At 38.3% G+C, this 21,002-nt stretch overlaps 1 protein-coding gene across 21 annotated transcripts in view; it reads right to left on the bottom strand.

Moving 5' to 3' along the window:
* Nucleotides 1–21,002, bottom strand: part of TRIP12 (thyroid hormone receptor interactor 12) — a 149,834-nt gene that overhangs the window by 75,657 nt on the left and 53,175 nt on the right. For 14 of the 21 annotated variants that reach the window (XM_067740292.1, XM_067740291.1, XM_067740295.1 and 11 more), the window contains exons 3-4: nt 16,617–16,742; nt 14,976–15,778 (exon numbers count right to left, since the gene is read on the bottom strand). In XM_067740292.1, coding sequence (XP_067596393.1) covers nt 14,976–15,778; nt 16,617–16,742 — 929 coding nt within the window. The remainder of the gene's footprint in view (nt 1–14,975; nt 15,779–16,616; nt 16,743–21,002) is intronic. The other 7 variants (XM_067740305.1, XM_067740306.1, XM_067740307.1 and 4 more) reach the window with 2 other exon arrangements.

Genomic DNA, 21,002 nt, shown 5'->3' with positions numbered 1-21,002 from the left:
TGTATCACATATAACCCCAAATCTTCTGATTATAAGTCATTACTGTATTATAATTTGTAGTCTAGAGTAGGTATGGACCAAATCCTGCTGGTAGCCTGTTTCTGTACAGCCCACTAGCTAAGAATGCTTTTTATATTTTTAGAGAGTTGTAATAAAATAAGAATATGTGACAAAGGCTGTATGTGGTCAGTAGACCCTAAAATATTTACTATATGGGTCTTTACAGAAAACATTTATTGACCTGGACTTTGAGGAGAAATAGGAAGAAAAGTATAAGGACTTGCCTGAAGTTTAGGGGAAAAAAACAGTCCCTCGCCAACCCCTCCCCCCCCAAAAAAAACCTCTCCAAAACAAAATCTCTTTGTTTGGAAAAAGAAAAACCAAAAACCAAAAACCAAACAAGATCTAAGCTAAACAATATCTTAGTAATAAAAAAAAGTTTCAGGGCTTCCCTGGTGGCGCAGTGGTTGAGAATCTGCCTGCCGATGCAGGGGACACGGATTCGAGCCCTGGTCTGGGAAGATCCCACATGCCGCGGAGCAACTAGGCCCGTGAGCCACAACTACTGGGCCTGCGCTCTGCAACAAGAGAAGCCACGACAGTGAGAGGCCTGCACACCACGATGAAGAGTAGCCCCTGCTTGCCGCAACTGGAGAAAACCCTCGCACAGAAATGGGGACCCAACACAGCCAAAAATAAATAAATAAACAAACCAATGAACCGACATTAAAAAAAAAAAAGTTTCAGTACTAATTTTTCTACAATATTATGTATCTTGATTTTTTTTTTTTTTACTTACAGTTTTTGGCATATTCCTACAGAGAGTAAATACATTCCATTTTAAAATGGAGTAGACAAACTGTTATGAATAAGGAACACAAACCAATACCTTAAACAAGGTAGATATCTAGAAAAATTACTACAATTCATTTACATTTATAGATATCAAAAGATGAATATACTGATCTTTTAAACACAAATCCCCTATTTGTTTAATATTAAAAAGAGCGGACTTCCCTGGTGGCACAGTGGTTAAGAATCCGCCTGCCAATGAAGGGGACATGGGTTCGAGCCCTGGTCCAGGAAGATCCCACATGCTGCGGAGCAACTAAGCCCATGCGCCACAACTACTGACCGTGTGCTCTAAAGCTCGAGGGCCGCAACTACTGAGCTCGCAGGCCACAACAACTGAAGCCCGCACGCCTAGAGCCCGTGCTCCGCAACAAGAGAAGCCACCGCAATGAGAAGCCTGTGCACCGCAACGAAGAGTAGCCCTCACTCGCTGCAACTAGAGAAAGCCCACGCACAGCAATGAAGACCTAATGCAGCCAAAAAGTAAATTAGTTAATTTTTAAAAAAATGTTAAAAATAAAAAGAGCCTTCAAGTAACTACTTTAAAGATCCATTTACATATAAAATCTGTTTCAATGGGTTTTCAGAACCACTCCTTTTTCCTTCATAAAAGAAAAAAAAGCACCAAATAACAGGACTATTACCACATATGAGGAGTTCAATTTAGAATCATGTAATTGGATCGCTTTGCTACAGGAAAAACTGGACCCAATAAAGAGAATTAATTAATGATGGGTATATTTTCAGTGGCTAACTCAATTCCTTCAGCCACTGCAGAATCATGAGAACCTGGTATATCTTGATATTGTTGTGTATCTATGTTCAAGTACATACATCTCTATCAAAGGCTGCTTTTCTAAAATAAATTCACAAAATGAAAAGTAACTTATCATATAAAAGGGATCATAGATGTTTATTTTAAAATCAGTAACAGTAAAAGATAAGTTGTGTAGATGACAGTGAGCTAAAATCCAAATGGAATTTCCTAAGCCAAATTTTTATTTCCTAGTGAATGCACAGCAATTGCGTTCATTGATTTGGCAATATGAATTAAAAACTTAGAAATGTGCAAATATATTCATCTAACCACTATAATAATGAGAAACTGGAAAAGAGCTAAATGTCCAATAATAAGGAATGGTTAAATAAACATCAGTATGGTAATAAAAACTGCAGGAACACAGTGTTAGTTAATGAGGATGTGAACAAATGGGCATTTAAAAAAAATTTTATTTATTTATTTATTTATGGCTGCATTGGGTCTTTGTTGCTGCGCACGGGCTTTCTCTACCTGCCGTGAGCGGGGGCTACTTTTCATTCCGGTGCACGGGCTTTAGGCATGCAGGCTTCAGTAGTCGTGGCTCGCGGGCTCTAGAGCATAGGCTCAGTAGTTGTGGCGCACGGGCTTAGTTGCTCCGCGCCATGTGGGATCTTCCGGGACCAGGGCTCAAACCCATGTCCCCTGCATTGGCAGGTGGATTCTTAACCACTTTGCCACCAGGGAAGTCCCCAAATTGGCATGTTTACACTACTAGTGAGAATATAAATTCATATATTTCTAGGGGGAATTTAAAATATACATCAATATTTAAAAGAAACATAACCAGTGTTAAGTTTCTTATCTTACATCCTACAAGAAAATAATGAATTACACAGCTATAGTCAATTAAAAAATTTAGAAGAACAATGTAAATGCCTCTTAGTTGGCAATGGGCTAAGAGGTACATCCATATACAGTTATTAAAAAGACATGATTGGACTTCCCTAGTGGTGCAGTGGTTAAGAACCTGCCTGCGAATGCAGGGGACACGAGTTTGATCCCTGGTCCGGGAAGATTCCACATGCCGCAGAGCAACTAAGCCCGTGCGCCACAACTACTGAGCCTGCACTCTAGAGCCCGTGAGCCACAACTACTGAGCCCGCGTGCCACAACTACTGAAGCCCGTGCGCCTGGAGCCCATGCTCCACAACAAGAGAAGCCACTGCAATGAGAGGCCCGCGCACCGCAACGAAGAGTAGCCCCTGCTCCCTGCAACTAGAGAAAGCCCACACACAGCAGTGAAGACCCCAACACAGCCATAAAAAAAAGATGACGTGATTTATAGCTTATTTTTTGAAAGGAAAAATGTCAGTTAAAATCATTTAGGCAGATAAAGCACTTTGGTTTCTTCATACCTAAAACATGGATACTACCTCATTCTGTGATCATAATGAAATTTAATGTATGTCAACTGTCTAGTATGGAGCCTGGCTTATAATAGGCACTCAAAAAGCAACGCCTACTGTCATGCACAGTGAGCTCCTACTTTTGAAAAAAATATGTGCATATACATAGAAAAGTGTCTGCCTCTGGGTAAAGACAAAAGAATGACCCACATGCATTCACTCTGTCCTCTAGTGAAACTCCACTAAAAATAGCATTAAAAGAATCTGAGGCATAAATTCACAAGGATGGGAAGAATGGAAGAGACAACCATCACAACACAACACAATTTTAGAAGATGAAAAAGCAGTAATTCCAGTGCTAAATACACTGGGAAGACCAGAAGACTGAAGGTAGAAAACTGAGATAAATTACCAATTAGATTGACACTCAGAATCCCACAAAGGTTTAGGAATTGATGACACCAGGTACTTCTGGGACGACCTCAGAGTTTAAACTGAGGATTGCCTCCATAGGCTATTTATGAAGCAGTCAGATCCCCAGATTCCCTCCCCAACTTGCACAGCTGGGTAAATGTCCCTCTCCTGAGGCAGGTAAACATAAAACCTTTGTTCCTTAGAAAGTACAAAATAAAGAAATCCTCCATTAAAGTACACAGTTGCAAATAGGTGCATCATACCAAAAATGAGAGGGGGGAGGATCAAATATATACAGACAAACTGGATGACATATGGCCTCTTTCCTAGGCCTCTCCTCCCACTTAGTCCCCAGAACTCTGGCAGTTAGGCTTTCACCTCCAGGCAGGAGTCTGAAAGAATCTTCCCTGTGGAATTTTACCAGCCAAAGAAGAAAGATCTGAAAATGATCATAGCCCAATTAGTTCATCAGATAGTGAATCTCAGTCAAGTCTCATCCATGTGCTCAGAGCTTGTAAGTTAGATTTTTTGGTTCCCCTACTCTTGAGTATGAGGAGACACCCAGGAATTACCTGAATTTGAGGAAAGTTCCTAGTATGAAAGTCAAAACCAGAGTAAACACCCCCCCCCAAAAAATTACATAAGAGGACTCTGCAAGAAAAGAAAACTCGCTCTTAATGGGGAGGGGGGGAATATGCATCTATAATTAAAAACAATATTCAGGGCAGGACTATTCACAATATCCAAGACATGGAAGCAACCCAAGTGCCTGGCAATAAATGACTAGATTAAGAAGATGTGGTGTGTGTGTGTATATAATTAATACACACACACACACACACACACACACACACACACACAATGGAATATTACTTAGCCATAAAAAAATGAACTATTGCCATTTGCAGCAACATGGATGGACCTAGAGAATATTATGCTTAGTGACATAAGTCAGAGAAAGACAAATACAATATATCACTTATATGCAGAACTAAAAAATAACACAAATGAATGTATATACAAAACAGAAACAGACTCACAGACATAAAAAACAAACTTGTGGTTACAGTGGCGGTGGTGAGGGGGGAAATTATAGATTACGGGTATGAGATTGACAGATATAGACTACTACATATAAAATACATAAGCAACAAAGACTTACTGCATAGCACATGGAATTATATCCAATACCTTGTAATAACCCATAATGTAATATAACCTGCAAAAAAAAGGAATCACTATGCTGTACACCTGAAACTAACACAGTATTGTAAATCAACTATACTTCAATTAAAGAAAGAAAAAGAGAAGGGGGAAGGAAACCTTTTTTTAAAAAAAAAAGGAAATGAGAACAAAATAACCTCTTGAAAAGAAAAACAAAGATAGCGAACATGAAATAAAAAATCAATACAAAGGTTGGAAGAAGCTACAGAAATCTACCAGAAAGTAGAACAAAAAAGGAAAGCAAGAACAAAAAGATAAGACCAGAACCTTCCAAAAGGACAATTACCCAAAATAATAGGTGATCCAGAAAGAGAAAAGAAGCAAAGATCGGGTGACCAACTGTCCTGGTTTGCATGGGATTCTCGTAGTTTTAAGGCTAAAAGTTGGTCTTGGGGAATGCCCCAAATCCAAGGGAAACCAGGACTTCAGATCACCCTAACAAGGAATGAAACAAACGCACAGCTATGCCTATGTCACGACATTTCTAAATAACTGAGGCAAAGATCTGTAAGTTTCCAGAAAAACAGGTTATATATACAGATCAGGAATCAGAATGCTTGCAGTACTGAAATCTAAATAACATAATTCTTCAAAATTCTGATGGAGAATAATTTCCAACCCAGAACTGTATTTTCAATCAGTCTGTCAAATAAGTATCAAGGTTGTAGATTTTCACATTCAAAACCTGAAAAAAACAAAAAAACTTAAAAAAATCTCATATGTACTTTTTCTTAGAAAGCAAGTGGAAGACATATTCACCAAAACAAAACAGTAAATCAAGAAAGAAGATGCAGGCTCTAGAAGCAGGAAACTAAATAGAAGACCAAAGAAATACCCGAAGCTAAAAGCAATGTAACCAGGCATAAAAAGGGCAGCCATCCAGAGGCCTTTCTTCAGGAAAATGAAACAAATCCATGTAGACAGCTTGAGAAAAGATTTAGACAATGCATAATGAGTTTGGAGTTGAGTGACGGAGTCCAAGAAAAGGAAAACAACAAAATAATTATTAAGCTCAGTTTAAAAAAAAAAAAGGTTGTAAGAAAAGTTCCTACAGACTCAGTGTTAACTGAGCAACGATCATGACTGGAAAAATGTGAAGCATGTACAGTATGCGTTTGGTGGGTGAATAGGTGTGGTAAATCTCCCATATAGGCCACACAACAGTGCTCTAAGTGAAAAAAGTCAACAAACAGACATATGAGCACATACGTCTCACATTATAGATACGGAAGTAAATACCAAAATGACTGGCTATGCGGAAAGGCAATGTGGCAGGAAGCCTGCTATTTTTTAATAATAAATCTTATATCACTTGACTTTAAACTACACATTAAGTATTGATTAATATGAAGGAAAAATTTTAGCAGGATACACACAGGAAGAAAGAGACAGCCCTTAGGGATGGGATTAAGTTATTATTTTCTTCGTACGTTTTAACATTTTCTGGATTTTTCATTTTTGATAACACTTTATAATCAGAAGTATCAAAATATTATAGAACACAGAGGCATGAGTAAGAAAAAGCAATTTTCATTTAACTGAAATATAAGTTTAGTAAAATGTAATTTGGCTGAATTAATTCTTACTCTGACCTGGTATACAAAACTACATACCATGGTTGTTTAACATTCACAGTATAAAACAAAGCCAAGCCGTAAAGAGGTCAATAATATTTGTTTCCATTTAATATTCCTTTTTTAAAAATCTGGCAACTCATTTTTGGTAAATTACTATTGGTAATATGCGGTTACAGATTAGTACTATAAAAGTTTTAAGTACTAAATTATTTTAACAGTTGCTTTATAATACAGAAAACTCTTAACACTCAATCCTTTTTCCTTTAAGCTCCTCACCCAGTACATCACCAGGCTAAAAGATAATTCAATTTTTAAAAACTCAGAGGGTATGGCCCTATAAGACCCAAGTAGGTAAAACCAAGAGTTTACTTTTAAATTATTCTGTCCTGCTTGACTCATTCTTCTTTCCTCTCTCCGTGCTAGAGGCACAAAGTACCATGTCTCTTAGCAGAATTACCTTCCCAGAATTCGGCATCTGCCTGGTTCTTTTCTAGTTCTAATAATGGCTACAGGCTGCATGCAAGTCACAGAAGAGTATGAAACTCAAGCTGAAAATGAGCTGGTAACTACTGCTGACTGTTATTAATAATGTGCACATGATGTCTACTTTAAATAATGGAAAGTGAACTGGACCTACAAATAGACATATCGAACTGGAAATATAACACCTTTAAATTTTTCTATAAATACATTCCATAATTAATTGCAGATTCTGATCACAAACTGTTTCTTACATGTCTATGCCATCCATCACCTTCTACCATTAAGACAGTACATACTTTGAAATAGTCAAATTACTTCAAAATTAGCCTAAAGAGAAGATAGATAGATTAGCAGAATATTGTAAGAATATTTTTAAATATTACATCAAAATATCACTGAATATTTTAAAAAATCATTTGTATCATTACACTGCCCCAGTGGTTTTACATTTATGCTACATAAATTTGTTAGGACTGTTTGCTAAGGTTAAACAACGCAAAGCAAGAATAATTTCCTAATGCAGATTAAAAATTGTCATATAACACTATCCTTTCTGGGGTATTCTCAAAACCCAATTGGGCTTCCCTGGTGGCGCAGTGGTTAAGAATCGGCCTGCCAATGCAGGGGGACATGGGTTTGAGACCTGGTCCGGGAAGATCCCACATGCCGCGAACAACTAAGCCCGTGCGCCACAACTACTGAGCCTGCGCTCTAGAGCCCGTGAGCCACAACTACTGAGCCCACGTGCCACAACTACTGAAGCCAGCGCACCTAGAGCCCCTGCTCTGCAACAAGAGAAGCCACCACAATGAGAAGCCCATGCACCGCAACGAAGAGTAGCCCCTGCTCACTGCAACTAGAGAAAGCCCGCGCGCAGCAACGAAGACCCAATGCAGCAAAAAATTTATAAACTTTTACCAATTGACACAAGGTGACCTTTGTCCCACAGCTATCTTGACCAGCTGCAGTTGGCAAGCCACAGGCTTCAGGTAGCCCATCACAAAGCAGCTGTTTCTCTAGTTCTCCTGCCAGCCCTAGTTCCTCATCAGAAACTTGTTCAACAGATGCCAAATCAGCACACCAGGAAAGGTCTTCCTGCTTCAGTGACCCGATTAAATGTATCATTTCCCAAAGTGTGTTCCATGGACCACTGCTGTCTCCCAAGGTAATAGGTGGTCAAACAGATTTATAAAATAATGGGTTAAACAGAAGTGACCGTAAGAATTCTCACAGCTTTCAATATACTAAAGCATATCCTGAATCTCCTTGAGTGATATCTGACCATGGGGAAATGGGTTTTCACAAAGCATCATGTAAGTACTGTTATTCCTACAATTTGAAAAAAACTTCCTTTACCAGGAAGTTTTACTGACCAATCGTATCTTAGAATGAGCCTATACCTGAGGAGACATATCACCTTCTAATTAACAGGTTCACTGAGTCCTAAAAGTTGAAGAAAACAACCTACCCAATTTGGAATGCTTCCTATCTCACAAAATGTCCACTCCATTTTTTAGTTAACTGACATATTTTTTTACCCAGAGTTGCTAACCCACTGAATGGATTGTAACCATTGAATCTAATTCTGCCCCCAGATTAATGTTAAATTTAAAAAAAATCAAACTAATTCCTAATGCATACAAAAGCTTTTCAAATCTATCGCAACAGTTCTCAATTCACATTTTATGTTTATATGGTATTTTAATTTTACAAAGTTGTTTTCACATACATTCTTTCATTTATGCTTCACAAGAATGAATATTATCATTCTGCAAAGATCAGGGATTAGGTTGCTATCATAATTGTAGTTCAATGATTTGCCCAACCCCACAAAACTACCAGAAGACAACAGAACTTTAAATCAGGCTCTTCCAAATCTAAAGACAGCTATACCTTAAACTGATCAGTAGCTAGGATTTATATCAATCCTTCATCTTCAAAACGATGCTCCTGAATGCTTTGTCTTAAGATACTCGATTTCAGTTGTGCACCCTAAATTTAGTGACGCATCCTATGTACTATCAGCACTATGCTAAGGCTCCTCACATGTTTATTCATTCCTCAAATAGCTACTGTGCCCATTTTACAACGAAAAGGTTGCCAACTTTCTCGTAGTCACCAGCTGATAAAATGGCAGAACTAGGATTCAAATCTAGGATTTTTAGCTCTAAATTAAGAGCTCTCTCTCCCCAAAATACCACTACTTGAAGCCCAGGGATTCCTCTAAGATACTTCATTTTGCCTCTATATTCTTAAATAAAATTACCAAGTACTGCCAATCCTCTTGCAGTACTCCTTCTTACATAAACTCTTTCCTAAAGTGAACTATTTAATCATACCTAAAATTCACCCTGCTCTGTGTGACTCCAGGAAGCCTGCCTGGATTTAGCTCACCCAATCTACTCAATCCTCTGCACCCTATTCTCACAACTAATTTCTGGAATCACATGGCCTGGGTTTGACTCTTGGCTCTATCACTTCTTAGTTCTGTGACCTTGGACAGGTAACCTGACCTCACTGACCCTGAGTTTCTTTACCTGTAAGAAGTGAATAACAGTACCTGCCACACAGGGCTGATGAGGAGTAAATGAGATGATCCATGTCAACTATTTACAAGTTGTCAGGCACTTGTAAGCACTTTAAGTATTTGCTATTGTTTTGTTTTGAAATGTTTTCCACTTATTTGTAAAGAAGCAAACACACAGTTAATCGTATAATATGAAGCCCTGGGTTCACATAATATTCACCCCTAAAGATGAATCAATACCAGTAAAGAAGGATCAAATAAAAGTTCATCTCCTCTGGGGTCTTAACATCTCTTAATGACCCAAATAGATTGCAACAGTAAAACACAAACAACTAACATGGATGAAAAATAAGTGACATAGCAAAGAAACAAAGGCTTCAAAGTCACACATACCCACCCCATCTTTAAATCCTAACTGTCACTTATGAGATATGTTACTCTGGCAAGTTATTTCACCTCCTTGGAATAAATTTCCTTAATAACTATCATCAAGCACCAATTTTTTGGAAAAGTCAATGTTACTGCATATGTAAAATACCTGGCACTTTTAGATGTGAAACAAATGCTGGTTCCCGTCTCTTGTTTCAACAGCTTAGGCTATAATTAGAGCTTAGAACTAGGGTAGTGGCAATGAAAATGGGAAAGTGAAATTAGTGACCACAGAACACACAGATTTTGTGAAAGTAGGAAAAGCAACTATGAAGTGAGTTTTAAACTAAATCAGTTTGCGACCATGTGCAGAGTGAGTATGACAGCATATCTGGACTGGTTTTATTATGGCACAGGGGCAGCATCAAAACCCTCGGGGCTTCCTGTTTGAGAGCAACCTCACAACCAAGAAAACCCCGCTGTTCAGCCACTGGTAGGGTCAGGTTTTCTTTTAAAGACTGCACTAACTGACAGGTACAAAAAGAAAGCTGGTCTCTGAGAAGAGTTAAGGACACAACACTCAAGAACAATCTGCTCAGGGCTTCCCTGGTGGCACAGTGGTTAACAGTTTGCCCGCCAATGCAGGGGACACAGGTTCAAGCCCTGGTCCAGGAAGATCCCACATGCTGCGGAGCAACTAAGCCCGTGCGCCACAACTACTGAGCCTGCGCTCTAGAGCCCCGCAAGCCACAACTACTGAGCCCGTGTGCCACAACTACTGAAGCCCGTGCGCCTAGAGCCCGTGCTCCACAAATAAGAGAGGCCACCGCGATGAGAAGCCCGCGCACCACAACAAAGAGTAGCTCCCACTCACCGCAAATAGAGAAAGCCCGTGCACAGCAACAAAGACCCAATGCAGCCAAAAATAAGATACATAAATTAAAAAAAAAAAAAAGAGCAATCTGCTCTCACCTGTGCCAGGACCCTCCTAGAAATAAGAATTGAAAGAGATGAGCTCTTCAAATGAGGTAGACTAGAAGGGTTAGAGTGAATCCCTCGGACTATGCTGTAAACTCAACCTGAGCCACTGACTGTGGAGATCACACAGCTACTACACACGATGGAGACACACAAGCACGCAAATACAGATGCACTTAAAAGTAGACAGAGGAAGAGGTATAAAAGCAGAGATAAATAACTCCAATTGTCATGAAAACCTTGTCTGGACCAATGGACAAACGGCTGTGTCCCTTTTTACCCAACCTTTTACTTCCTTTTGACTGCAGGATACCAATCTTAATCTTTATCTGATATTTATATTCACATTCAAAAGATTTTATACAGATATACTGCATATTTAAAATAACAAATAGAACAAATTCTATAATTTAAGAGAAAGAGATGTTACTTTCACAATAACCCTATGATACAGGCTAAACAAAATTTTACAATAATGTCTACTAGTATTCTTGTCAAAATGTTGCTAATATTGAATCAACTGAAAATAGTTTATAGATTGTAGAATTAAACTAAACAGAGCTAACAGCTCTGATTCAACACTAGGTTAGGCTGGTTCAGTATTAAACTTTCACAAGAATACTAGTAGACACTATATAAAGTCTTCCAAAGACCAAAAAACATTCTAGCCCTATCAAAATGTGGACCTGAAATTGTCTTTGTGGGCTCAAAAGGAGAAAAGATGATCAAAAACAAGCTTCTTGGTTAAATATTACAAAAATTAAATGCTCTGAAAACCATAGGAAGTGCTGTTTTGTTCTCTGTATTTGCGTCATTTAGATTTCTCAAAATAGAAAAAAAAAAGCACTTCATCATTACAGTAGTCATGTAATTGAAGAGGGTCACCACGATTTTTAATCAGTTCTAATGAAGTTAACATTTGGCTTCCTGAAGAAGTCTTTTTTGGAAAAAAGAGGGAGAAAAGTGCCTCAGGATGCCTTTCTCTTATCTACTGTTTGTTTCTTTGCTTGAATGTATTATTCTCAAACATTAGTTCTTTCTGCTCCACTATACGCTTCAAGAAGGCAATTTCTTTCCCATTTACCTAGGACCCAGAGCCCAGCGCAATGAATGTAAGAGGTATTCATCTTTAGTCTAAGCTCCTTAAAGGCCATAAAATATTACATGTGAATAAAGTTTAATTAATACTAGGGTACATTTATTCTAATAACTTAGCTCAGGGTTTCCACACATCAAGAATGTGTGGAACAGTGGTCTCACACACAGTGTTAGAATCCCTGGTGCCAAAGTGGTTAAGAAAGCACCTGCCAATGCAGGGGACACGTGTCTGAGCCCTGGTCCGGGAAGATCTCACATGCCACGGAGCAACTACGCCCGTGCGCCACAATTACTGAGCCTGTGCTCTAGAGCCAGCGAACCACAACTACTGAGCCCACGTGCTACAACTACTGAAGCCTGCGCGCCTAGAGCTTGTGCTCCGTAACAAGAGAAGCCACTGCAATGAGAAACCTACGCACTGCAATGAAGAGTAGCTCCCGCTCGCTGCAACTAGAGAAAACCCGCGCGCAGCAATGAAGAGACCCAAAGCAGCCCTAAATAAATAAATAAAAAATAAATTTATTTAAAAAACAAAAAGAATGTACAATACCAAAAAAGAGCATTTGGGAGAACAAAGAAGAGAAAGGGAAATCTCTCCCAGCAGCATCAGAAGCAGCGGATTAAAGCTCCACAATCAACTTGATATACCCTGCATCTGTGGAATACCTGAATAGACAACCAATCATCCCAAATTAAGGAGCCGTGTGGATGAAAGGCTCTTGGTGCTGCAGCCAGGAGTCAGTGCTGTGCCTCTGAGGTGGGAGAGCCAACTTCAGGACACTGATCCACAAGAGACCTCCCAGCTGCACATAATATCAAACAGCAAAAATTTCTGAGAGATCTCCATCTCAACGCCAGCACCCAGCTTCACTCAACGACCAGCAAGCTACAGTGCTGGACATCCTATGCCAAACAACTAGCAAGACAGGAACACAACCCCACCCATTAGCAGAGAGGCTGCCCAAAATCATAATAAGTCTACAGACACCCCAAAACACACCACCAGACGTGGACCTGCCCACCAGAAAGACAAGATCTAGCCTCATCCACCAGAACACAGGCACTAGTACCCTCCACCAGGAAGCCTACACAACCCACTGAACCAACCTTAGCCACTGGGGACAGACACAAAAAACAACAGGAACTACGAACCTTCAGCCTGCAAAAAAGGAGACCCCAAACACAGTAAGATAAGCAAAATGAAAAGACAGAAAAACACACCGCAGATGAAGGAGCAAGATAAAAACCCATCAGACCTAACAAATGAAGAGGAAATAGGCAGTCTACCTGAAAAAGAATTCAAAATAATGATAGTAAGGTTGATCCGAAATCTTGGAGATAGAATGGACAATAGAATGGACAAAATGCAAGAATCAGTTAACAAGGACCTAGAAGAACTAAAGATGAAACAAGCAACGATGAACAACACAATAAATGAAATTAAAAGTACTCTAGATGGGATCAATAGCAGAATAACTGAGGCAGAAGAACGGATAAGTGACCTGGAAGATAAAATAGTGGAAATAACTACTGCAGAGCAGAATAAAGAAAAAAGAATGAAAAGAACTGAGGACAGTCTCAGAGACCTCTGGGACAACATTAAACGTACCAACATTCGAATTATAGGGGTTCCAGAAGAAGAAGAGAAAAAGAAAGGGACTGAGAAAATATTTGAAGAGATTATAGTTGAAAACTTCCCTAATATGGGAAAGGAAATAGTTAATCAAGTCCAGGAAGCACAGAGAGTCCCATACAGGATAAATCCAAGGAGAAATACGCCAAGACACATATTAATCAAACTGTCAAAAATTAAATACAAAGAAAACATATTAAAAGCAGCAAGGGAAAAACAACAAATAACACACAAGGGAATCCCCATAAGGTTAACAGCTGATCTTTCAGCAGAAACTCTGCAAGCCAGAAGGGAGTGGCAGGACATATTGAAAGTGTTGAAGGAGAAAAACCTGCAACCAAGATTACTCTACCCAGCAAGGATCTCATTCAGATTTGATGGAGAAATTAAAACCTTTAGAGACAAGCAAAAGCTGAGAGAGTTCAGCACCACCAAACCAGCTCTACAACAACTGCTAAAGGAACTTCTCTAGGCAAGAAACACAAAAGAAGGAAAAGACCTACAATAACAAACCCAAAACAATTAAGAAAATGGGAATGGGAACACACATATCGATAATTACCTTAAATGTAAATGGACTAAATGCTCCCACCAAAAGACACAGATTGGCTGAATGGATACAAAAACAAGACCCATATATTTGCTGTCTACAAGAGACCCGTATGCTAACACATATATATGGAATTTAAGAAAAAAAAAAATGTCATGAAAAACCTAGGGGTGAAACAGGAATAAAGACACAGACTTACTAGAGAATGGACTTGAGGCTATGGGGAGGGGGAAGGGTAAACGGTGACAAAGCAATAAAGAGGCATGGACATGTATACACTACCAAACGTAAGGTAGATAGCTAGTGGGAAGCAGCCGCATAGCACAGGGAGATCAGCTCGGTGCTTTGTGACCGCCTGGAGGGGTGGGATAGGGAGGGTGGGAGGGAGGGGACGCAAGCGGGAAGAGATATGGGAACATATGTATATATATAACTGATTCATTTTGTTGTGAAGCTGAAACTAACATACCATTGTAAAGCAATTATGCTCCAATAAAGATGTTTAAAAAAAAAAAAAAAAAAAAAGAGCATTTGATCTCCAACTGTGGTCATGACCAACTCATAACTAGAACAGTTTTGTTTCTGGTTATAGGAGAAAAACCAACTTGCTGTCCTACTCTGACATTAGAAAATAAGTGGCGGGCTTTCCTCGTGGCGCAGTGGTTGAGAGTCCGCCTGCTGATGCAGGGGGACGCGGGTTCGTGCCCCGGTCTGGGAAGATCCCACATACCGCGGAGCGGCTGGCCCCGTGAGCCATGGCCGCTGAGCCTGCGTGTCCGGAGCCTGTGCTCCGCAATGGGAAAGGCCGTAACGGTGAGAGGCCCGCGTACCGCAAAAAAAAAAAGAAAAGAAGTAGCAAATGCTGCAAAGATAAAGAAAGATACTAAAACATGACAATTTAGTAATAAGGCGGGTGCATTCCTTATCTATCTCCATAAAACTAAACATGGTGTATCAATTATTATACACTTTGTGTACAGATACAGGTATAGTAATAAATCTAAAACTGCCTCAGACTGACTACCTTGAAAACCTGATCCCTCCTGACAAACCCAGAGAAATTTTGTTTAATTAAAAAAAAAAAAATCTTTCGAGTAAACTTACTTGCTAATTTGGCCTGTAATCCAGAAGGTCCAGGTTTTGATGTCTCTGACTTAGAAGACCCTGGAAGAGACAGTTTTGTTTTAGGAAGGCTAACTTTAGGGCTGAAACGAGCAGCCCAATCAAATTTTGAAGAGCCACCAGTTTTACTCTGTTCCTTTTCCCTGCTACTTCTTCTTGGACTGGGACTGGATGCTGAACGGGAACGTCTGGCCTTATTCTGGTCTTTCCCTTGTTTCACCCTGGCACCTGGTGGAACAGTAGAGGAGGCCGAGGCTACAGCAGAAGATGAGGAGGAAGTAGAGGCAGCAGAAGAAGAATCGGTGATGGTGCTACACCCAGCTTTGGCTGAGGCGGCCGATTTTGAAGCCAGCTTGGTAGGTTTTGCAGATCTCTCTTCGGCACCAGCTGCTTCCGACACAGAACCACTCTTTATACAAGAACTCTCTGTCCTCTTTCTTTTCTGACTCCGTGAACTAGCAGTGGCCCCACTCTTCCTGGTATGAGCCTTGCTTGTTGATGGAGACTGTGCAGATTTCAGTTGTTGCTCCTGGTCTAAATGTCTCTTCTTTGACTTATTGTGTGGCTTACTTGTTTCTGAGGGAGATTCAGTATGCTGAAGTGCTCTGGGTTTCTTTGCAGAGTTAGGAGAACTGGTCCTGTTGTAGTCTGGACTAGCACTGCGTTTCACTCCTCGAGAACTGTCTTTCTTAGGCACCTGCCCCGTTTTCTGCCTTTCTGAAGTATTGGCTCTGTCTGGATCCTCTGGTTGTGGGACTATGACAGCAGATGATGAACTGCAGCTTCTAAGAGGTTAGATAAAACAAGAGTTAATATCAGCCTGCCATCGTTAAACCTGTCATATAATACTTATTTATTAACTTCTCAAATCTGTGGAAATAAGATTTTTTTTTAAGTGAAAAAAATTTCCTGGTAAGTCCAGTAACTAATAAACATAGGCTCGCAAACGGTTCAAAAATGAGGGGAAAAAAAGGGGTGGGGGTGGGGAGTGACACTTTGGATGGTAAAATATGAGAAGATCAGGCTAATTCTTTAGCCCAATGATTACTGACACTAACTCCCCTAATCATAAAACAAGAATTAGGATTACAAGAAAAAGAATGCTTACTTAGTAGTTCAGAACCAGTTGAAACTACAATACCGATACTCTATTTACAAACACAACTTCTTTGTCAAAGCTTAAAATAAATAAGCATTAACATACACACTTTCAAAATGAAGGTTAGAAAGTTTTATATTGTAGTATCAAATATTTACAGTCACATTCCTTTCCAAAGACTCCTATCAATTAGATCTTAAGACATCACTGACCTGTGGCTCTGACAATAAAAAAACTAAGAAAAACTGGATTTAAAATGGCATTTCAGATGCGTATAATGGTTTGTTAGGCAAAAGGAGAAACTCGCAGCTCTCTAATCAAGGAGAATAAAGCACTATCTGGGGTATGCTGCGCTGACATCACTGCAGAGGTGATTCACTATTAATCCTAAAAGTTATACCCGGATAATAATGAAAACATGTATCGTAACATTTTGGCATAACCTGGTACGTTTTAATATTATGCAATGATTCAAACGCAAATAATTCTGCCTTGAAAAATGTATAAGCAATGTGAAGATTTACCTTTTAGAAAGGTGTCCCCTTGACAGTTCAGAAGTAGTATTAGACTGCACTTTGGGTGCCTTAGAATTAGATTTTCTACTCTCAGGAGGGCTATATCCCTTATGTTTTGCCTGCCCTAAATGTGACCTGTCAGCAGAAAACCAAAACAGAAATCTATCAGGAAAATGAGATGCAAATACAACACTGAAACTGAAATCTTTTTTCATTAAAAAAAAAAAAAAGTTTCCCAATTCTTCATTATTGACTCTACCCTTTCCCCAAATATTTCTATGATTAAATTATTATTCTATCAAATAATCTGGCCAAAGAAATTACCTTTTAGAACCAACCCCCTCAATACCCAAGAGTTAAGATTTTTTTTATAACCAGCTGAAGTACACCAAAAAACCAAGTCCTAGATAAAAAGGTAAAGAATTTACCACAAAATATTCCAAACACATTCAAAACAATTGCACCGTTGATACATGGTTGGGTTATACTTATAATAAATCAAATCCTTATGCCAGCATTGTTTTAAGAGCAAGTTTGAGGGACATGAAGAAACTGTTTTCAGTTGTTAGATGTTTAACCTCTGGCAAAGGTCACATGAGATTTACACAAGCAAAAGGGAGCACGCATGAATATATACCCAGAAAAGTTGGTGTTCCAGAGGTGAGATATTAACGGAACAGATGCAATTTATGTAATTAACAGGCAACATCCATCCTTCATGTAAATAACATAAAAGAGCATATTCTAATGAGAATAATAAAGTTCCATTAATGCCAAAGCTGTTTACTTTGTTAAAAAAAAAACTTTTAAAGGCCTTCAGTCTGAAAATGATCTCAAAGGAATTCAGAAATGAGTCACTGAACGCCTTACACGATAACTCTAACTGAACATATAAGGATGCCGTACAGTTCTTAACATATCATACGTGTTCTACCATCTCTTCAAAAAGATGATCTAAGGTTTCTGGTCTCAGTATCTTTATTGTTTTCTTTCATTATTGCAGAAGAACTCAACACTGGATTCTTGAAAAAAGACATGGCATTAGCTTCTCAATGAAAGTAAATATTTCTTGGGTCTGTACTATCATTTTCATTTTTAAGGTTTTAATCCATAAAAGAATAGTACTTTCTAAAGATTTAACTAGATCAACTATAAAAAACTCTAGTAACCTATATAGTCTTTTGTGTGTCATAGTCTTTGCTTTAGTAATGATTTTTTCCCCCCATGGTATACGTTATATTTTCTCTGGGTGTATCCAAGCTGAACCTTATAAGAGTTTTATATACTGTGATTTAGTTTTTATTTTTCCTAGATATTCTTACATTGGCAGACCGAAATTTTGCTTTATCCCATGAGTTTCTTGTTTGAGAGATTTAGTTTCTAGGACTTGCTTTTGTTTTTGTTATATTTCTAGTAAGAGATATGAGAGTTCTACTTTTTTTAAAAAAATAAGGAATAAGATTGAGTAAATTTGCAAATCATTTCATAGTTATTTTTTAAAAAGGGAGGTAAAATGTTGTTTTCAGGTATACAATTTAACATCCACGGAATAATATTTATAAATTACATCATTCAGGTTCTCGACATTCTTATTTTTGTAAAGTTTGCCATAGATTAATCTTTTAATTGAATCAATTTCTACTTCACTTCATAATAAAATTTAAAATATTCGTTGCTGTATTCCTTGAAAATTTAAAAATCATATTAAAAGAAAACCTTATCCATTCAAAGCTAGACAACTTTGTGATAACGTTCAAGTAGTTAAGTAGTTAAATGTCAACCCTCTAAAAATAAAAACAGAAAAACAACAAAAAAACCACCATAACATATTCCTAAGTAAGTCTCGTTGTTGACAGAAATTGGCCAACACTAACCTAATGCTGATCCCACTGCAGAGGCAGCACTCCTCCTCTTCTCGACCCAAATAAATTGTCCTCTGGTTTTAAAATACATCTAACTTTATAGCCACCCAAACCCACTCCTGCATTTTTCATGTCCTTACTAACACTTTCAAGGAACTTAAGAATTTAGCAGGTAAAGTCTCAATATGTATGAAAGGGGGAGGGGAGGGAAAAGAACAGAAAGAAAACAGTATCCAATCATCTGAGAAAGTGAGGCTCACAAAACTGGCTTAAATCCCATACTTACCTAATTCTACCTTTCCTAAAATTATTTTTAAGTGTGATATTCTGAGGCCTTGTCAAAAAATTGTTTTAAATATTATGAAACACTGACCATTTATGTCCTTCTGACTATTGTTTAGCATGATCTTAATATTGATACACTTTCTGTAGAGGGTAGTAAAATACTTCCAGCTCTGTGGGAGGTACTATGTGTCACAAAAGCAGGTATAAACAACACATAAACAAATGGGCATGGCTATGTTCCAACCAAATTTTTATTTACAAAAGCAGGCAGTAGGCTGGATTTGACCCATGGGTTTTCCAACCCCTGACTTACCACAAGAGGAGTAAGCAACCAGATGGTCACCATAAGTAACTATGGGCCCTCCCAAAGTGGGACTCTATTTTATCATGCCCATTTATAAATTATTAATGCTTAGATACTGTAAGGAAATCTCCATAAAATAATAATGCCCAATTAGAACAGCCAATTAGAATATAACAGCATTCAGCACTGAACGAGTCTTGATGCCTTTTAGCTCATTTTACCAACTCCCTCATTTATCAAACCTTATTGTTTAACATTAATTTTTATTAAAAAACATAATCTCTTTAAGACCCGTAAAAGTTATATCCACTGTAAATCAAATTTGCAAGAACAAGACAATAAAATTCACGACAAACTCTTAAGTAGCACCAGAAGGAGCCAATTTAGTGAATTACAGCCCAAGATCGTTGGGTGGGTGGATGGAGCGGGGGCACAAGTATATTCAGGAGCTTCGACATCAACCTATGGATGTTGCTGGAAAAAAAAAAATCTCATGCTCTGCAAAATCACCCACTAAAAATAACTTGACTAATGGTGAAAATGAGATTGGAAACAGAGCACTCAAACCTATGTTATTTTGCAGTGTGAGTCCTAACAAAAACGTCATCAATTTTAATAAAAGATTAAACCTTCACTAACATTTGCACCAATAATCCCAGTTGGTCCACTCATTAGAGTTTTATTTTTGTACTTTCTCCTTTAAGTGTAAATTTTTCAAGACGTTTTCTTTCAGGACCAGCTTTGACAAAATTAAAAATACAATTCTGGGTGAGACTTCCCTTTTTGTCATTTTCTTTCTTTATAAATACAGGAGTAAATGGTTTTGAGCTTCCTGGGAGGGTTACCAGTGGAAAGTGTGGTGGTTCTGGAAGCCACTTGAACTAGCTATTTCTTGCACTAAATGATTTCTTTAACCCATTTCTGCACTATTTCCAGGTCTTTCATAAGACTTCATAGATTATCAGTTCATATATTAACACTATAGGAAAAACTGCCTATGACCTGACACTACTTCCACATCATACTAACATCATTTTCCTATTTACCAAGTACCTGTGTGCCAACTCATGTTAAAGAAACCCAGGTTGCAAACAGAGCATACTATAATCAACTATGGGTTATGGGTTTTCAACATTAACTTGAAAGCAAGTCTCAAACACGCCTCTTGCTGACTTCTAGGCAAATTGTAGTGACTGTCCCTTCTAGATACTCAAATTGTAGTGACTGTCCCTTCTAGATACTTAATTTGGTAGTTTTAAAGATCAGACTTGGTAGTCTTAAAGATTAGAAACCATCTCTAGTCCAGAGGACATCTAAAAGAGGCCAAAACCTTGTAGCAAAAAGTATTCTTATTCTAATCTTAGACAAAATGAGGAAGGTGGCTAGTTACAAGGAGCTAGTTAATTCCTTGTATTACAGTTCCTGGATTTTTTTGAAATTAGTATCTATGCCAGACATACAACTCAAATATATGTACATATTACCAAATATAAATAATTTGGTACTTAATTATATCTCCAAATTTGTTTGTGCATGTGTATACAGACATTTTTATGCTCTTATATTTTACATACAGAATTATAACATTATAGCTTTGTGTTCCAAAAATTAAATGCTTTGCTTGTAACGCTATAAAATGCATATTATAAATAAGCCCCTGATTTTCAATAATCAAAGTGGAAAGTTCACTTAAACCACTTTTAAAAAAAAACTAATGGTCTCTGTAAAATATACTAGTTTCTATTTCAGTCACAAGACAGAAGCTGAGTAAGTCTGACCAATGTTCCTATGTTCAGTTATGGAGAAATGCTAGCCCAAATAATTCTGTAATTTAGAACTCCTTATTTATCTTAAAAAGCAGTGGTTTAAAAAAAAAAACAACAGTAGTGGTTCCTCCTCTGGGGAGTATCTTGAAACAGTATGTTGGGGAACAGTGGTGCTGTT

This window comes from Pseudorca crassidens, chromosome 6 (assembly GCF_039906515.1).
Source record: "Pseudorca crassidens isolate mPseCra1 chromosome 6, mPseCra1.hap1, whole genome shotgun sequence".
Taxonomy (NCBI): Eukaryota; Metazoa; Chordata; class Mammalia; order Artiodactyla; family Delphinidae; genus Pseudorca; species Pseudorca crassidens.
This window is presented reverse-complemented; position numbering and strand designations above follow the sequence as displayed.